A 4,136-nucleotide genomic window follows, 5' to 3' on the forward strand; every position below is an offset into this window, starting at 1 on the left:
TTAAATATTTGAAGGGATGTCATATTGAGGAGGGAGCAAGCTTGTTTTCTGCTGCTCCAGAGAACATCACATTTTAACCAAATCTTCACTATATAAAAGGTATAATTTTAAGTTGCTAGTCATTTACACCACAACTATTAGCTTTACATTCAGTGCTACACTAGTTTCTCCATATTGGCGGCTTTGACTTTTGTGGCTTTGATTATACAGGGATTTTACTAACATGTTTTTCAGCAGGAATCTCTAGGTCCTCTAGCACAACTCTATGGTCAAGTTCAAGCAAAGGTTGCCCTGAAGGACCTGGAGATTCTAGAGACAACTCTCTACTAGGCATTTGTAGCTCCTCCAGCGCAACTCTATGGTTAGTGACTGGCAGAGGTTTACCATGGAGTTGCACTAGAGATTCCTAGAGAGGTGTTCTCTCCAGTAAAAACATGTTTCTGTTATTTGCTCTTTTTCCACATTCACGGGGGCCCTGTGTCCCTAACCTCAGTGAATGTAGAGGGACGAGTGTATATGGGAATTACGGTTCACAAGTAACATTCGTGCAAAAAAGCATTGCTAAGTATTCTGTATGGTGTGAAATGGGAAGTCAATGTGTTGGTGACACTATGAGTTCCTGCATTGGTTGACACCAACCGTTGGGAAGCCACTGGATGGGAGAACCCATGGAAGGAGGAACCATGTCTGGAAAAATTACACAACAGTCAGGCACAAAGGAGACCCACTCACCCTCCATGGCTGAGCCTGCTCTCCCTCTCACCCACCCACCTGCCAGCATCTCCCCCCTTTCAATGGCATTGCCCAAATGCCACACTCACCTCTTCTCCACTGCTTTATGTGTGAGTGAAGCAGACTGATTAATAAACAGTTGAAACTAGGTAGTTCGAAAATTAATCTTTTATTAAATGACAGGCAACTAACCTGTTACCACGATTGCTGAACTAAAGACAACCAAGTCAAAACTCAGCTTTGGAGAATCCTGTCAGTAACTCCCTGTTTATTTTTTTTGCAAAAGCAAATATTTGGACTCTTTCAATATCATTTTTATAAGAATACCCATTCTTCCTGAATCTTCGTTCGCGAAGTAAAGCCAGAGAGAGAATTACACTGTTCCAAAGCATCTTTCTAATGCACTGAGCATATTCTCCCATGCCTATACCATCAGTGCTCTTGACTGGCCTACCAAGAACACAAACTTTCTTCAAGTAAGGCCAGCAGAGCTCACCACCCTTATATTTTGGGTGTTTCACCTCATCTATCCCATGAGTCATTTCCAGAAACAGTTATCTGACCCATTAATACCTTCTGATCCAAAGCAAAATCCCTTTAAATTAATTCTACACACTACTGATAGTACAGTCAGCCCTCCTCATAGGCAGACTTGCCTTCTGCGTTTTTGAGCTTACGAGGAAGGCAAGCCCCATTAGAAGTAATGAGGCACGTACCCACACCCACACCATGTGTCCTGTGCGTTGGTATGTGCATGTGCCTAATTCTTCCCTATGGTGCTTGAGCATATGCTATTTTTCCCATATGCAGAGAGTCCAGAACGGATCCCCCACATATAGAGAGGGCAGACTGTAACAGCATTTACAGAATGTAAGCAGGAATGCAGATTATGTGACCCTCTAGATGTTCACAGAATCATAAAGTTGGAAGAGAGCACAAGGGCCATCCAGTCCAACCCCCCTGCCATGCAGAAACTCATAATCAAAGCATCCTAGTGTTGTTGGATTCCAACTCCCAGCAACCCTAGCCAGCAGACAACGGGGAGAGATGCTGGGAGTTGCAGTCCCAACATCTAGAGGGTCTCAATTACTGCTCCAGGCACAAAGTGATGTTCACCCAGGGTATACACTGGCTTGAATCAGGGATGGAAATTGTTGTCCTCTCAATGTCTATGAACGGCAACTTCCTACATCCCCAACTATCCCAGCCAGTGGTGAAGAATGCTAGGCATTGCAGTCCAGCAACATCTGGAAGTCTTTGCCCTGTAACTGATCTCAATTGGGAATAGTTCATCCCCCTCTTTAAATTCTTTCATGGCAAACGTCAGTGGAAACTCTTTCTGAGCATTACAGTTTTTCTCTTATGTGATCTTGCTTTAAGGCTAATGAAGTTTGTGTCTCTGATGACACTCTGCCAACACTCCTAGCATTTATATGGTTCTTTTGGATGAATTCCTTGATGGAAAAAATTAGGCTTCCAGGTGTCTTGAAAGCCTTGGTACTGTATAAGGATTTAAAGGGTTTCTTCGCCATGTGAGTTCTTTGGCGGGATACAAACCGCCATATAGTACGTATAGGATACGTACTAGGATTAGGAAGGGGCGGTGCTTCCGCACCCCCCTAACCCTAGTACGTATCCTATACGTACAAGATAGCGGCGCCCCTTCTACATGGGCGCCGCCATCTTTACGCACAAGACCCAAGAAGACCAGGTGTGTCGCGGCACCTATGACATCGCGAGTCTGTGCCAGGCGCCTCCGACGTCATAGAGGTGCCGCAAGAAGAAGCTCCGAAATGGAGCTTCTTTTTTGCTCCGCGCGGGAGTCGCGCAGTTTGGCTGCTGCGGCTCCCACGTGGAGCAAATGGCGGCGGAGGAGGAGCGCCGCAAAGCGGCGGTTTGTACCCCGCCTGTGGGACTAATAAGATGTGCCCTGTAGTGAAGTTCTTCCCACACTGCAAAAAAATGCCTTGGATTGTCTCTTATATGAGTGCTTAGAAGTCTGAGGACCAAGTTTCCATTGAAATCCTTTCCAAACATTTACACTTTCTTCTCCTCTATGGGAAGGCTCTTGCCACATTCCAACAATTTTATTTGGTTTTTTCCCCTGGAGGATGAATTCTTCCCAAGTGTCTTCTGAGGTTTGTACTTCTGTTAAAGCTCCTTCCACACTCCAAGCATTTATATGGTCTTTCTTCTGTGTGAGTTCTTTGATGACTAATTAGGATTTCACCTGAACCAAAACACTTTCCACACTCCAAGCATTGATACGGCTTCTCTCCTGTGTGGGAAATTATATGTCGAGTGAGACCATTCTTGGAGGGGAAGCTCTTCCCACATTGCAAGCACTGGTAGGGTTTTTCTTTTGTGTGAGTTCTTTGATGGGTATTGAGGTTTGATTTTATAGTGAAGCGCTTTCCGCACTGCAAACACTGATATGGTTTCTCCCCCGTGTGAGTTCTTTGGTGAGCAATGAGGTTTGCCTTTCGACTTAAGCTCTGTCCACACTCCAGGCATTTGTATGGCTTCTCCTGTGTGTGAATTCTCTGATGTCTACTAAGGCATGAACTTGAAATAAAGCTCTTCCCACAACCCAAGCATTTATATGGCTTTTCTGCCACATGATTTCCTCGATGTCTAAAGAGTTCTATATTTTGACTGAAGCTCTTCCCACACTCCAAGCAGGTGTATGGCTTTTCTGCCATGTGAGTTTCTCGATGTCGAATGAGGCTGCTCTGTTGATTGTACCGCTTTCCACACTCCAAACATTTATATGGTTTCTCTTGTGTGTGACTGCTCTGATGTCTGCTGAGGTATGAACTGCCTGAAAAGCTCTTTCCACACTCCAAGCATTTATACGGCTTTTCTGCTGTGTGAGTTACTTGGTGCTGGCTGAGGCCGCTGCTTTGCCTGAATCTCTTTCCGCACTTCATGCATTCATACGGCTTTTCTGCTGTGTGAGTTCCTCGATGACGAAGAAGGGTGGCACGTCGTTTGAAGCTCTTTCCACACTCCAAACACTTATATGGTTTCTCCTGTATGTGACAGCTTTGATGTCTGCTGAGACATGAAGACTTTGCAAAGCTTTTTCCACACTCCAAGCAGCTATATGGCTTTTCTGCAATGTGAGTCACTAGATGATGGATAAGGGCGCTGCTTTGACTGAATGTCTTTCCATGCTCTAAGCATTTATATGATTTCTCTTCTTTAAGGATTTTGCAATGAGCTTCAGAGTTTGATTCAGAATTGACACGTCTCTTACCCCCATACCTTTTTGTCATTTCCTCTCTTTTATCTGCCTTTTCTAGGTCTGTGATTTTATGCTGGTCCCTGCCCTGAAAAGCAGAAGACTTAGTCCTCCTCTTCCAAATTGCTTCACTTTTCCTTCTGTGCTCTTCTGGCTTTTT

At 44.7% G+C, this 4,136-nt stretch overlaps 1 protein-coding gene across 1 annotated transcript; it reads right to left on the bottom strand.

Annotated features, from left to right (window-relative positions):
- Window positions 1-2,878: 2,878 nt before the first annotated feature.
- LOC121918038 (zinc finger and SCAN domain-containing protein 2-like) lies at window positions 2,879-4,010 on the bottom strand (the record flags this gene model as incomplete). The annotated part of the gene is made up of 1 exon (XM_042444153.1): window positions 2,879-4,010. A coding segment is annotated over exon 1 (1,132 nt), but the record flags the coding sequence as incomplete, so codon positions are not given.
- Window positions 4,011-4,136: the final 126 nt, after the last annotated feature.

This window comes from Sceloporus undulatus, unplaced genomic scaffold (assembly GCF_019175285.1).
Source record: "Sceloporus undulatus isolate JIND9_A2432 ecotype Alabama unplaced genomic scaffold, SceUnd_v1.1 scaffold_3288, whole genome shotgun sequence".
Classification (NCBI taxonomy): domain Eukaryota; kingdom Metazoa; phylum Chordata; class Lepidosauria; order Squamata; family Phrynosomatidae; genus Sceloporus; species Sceloporus undulatus.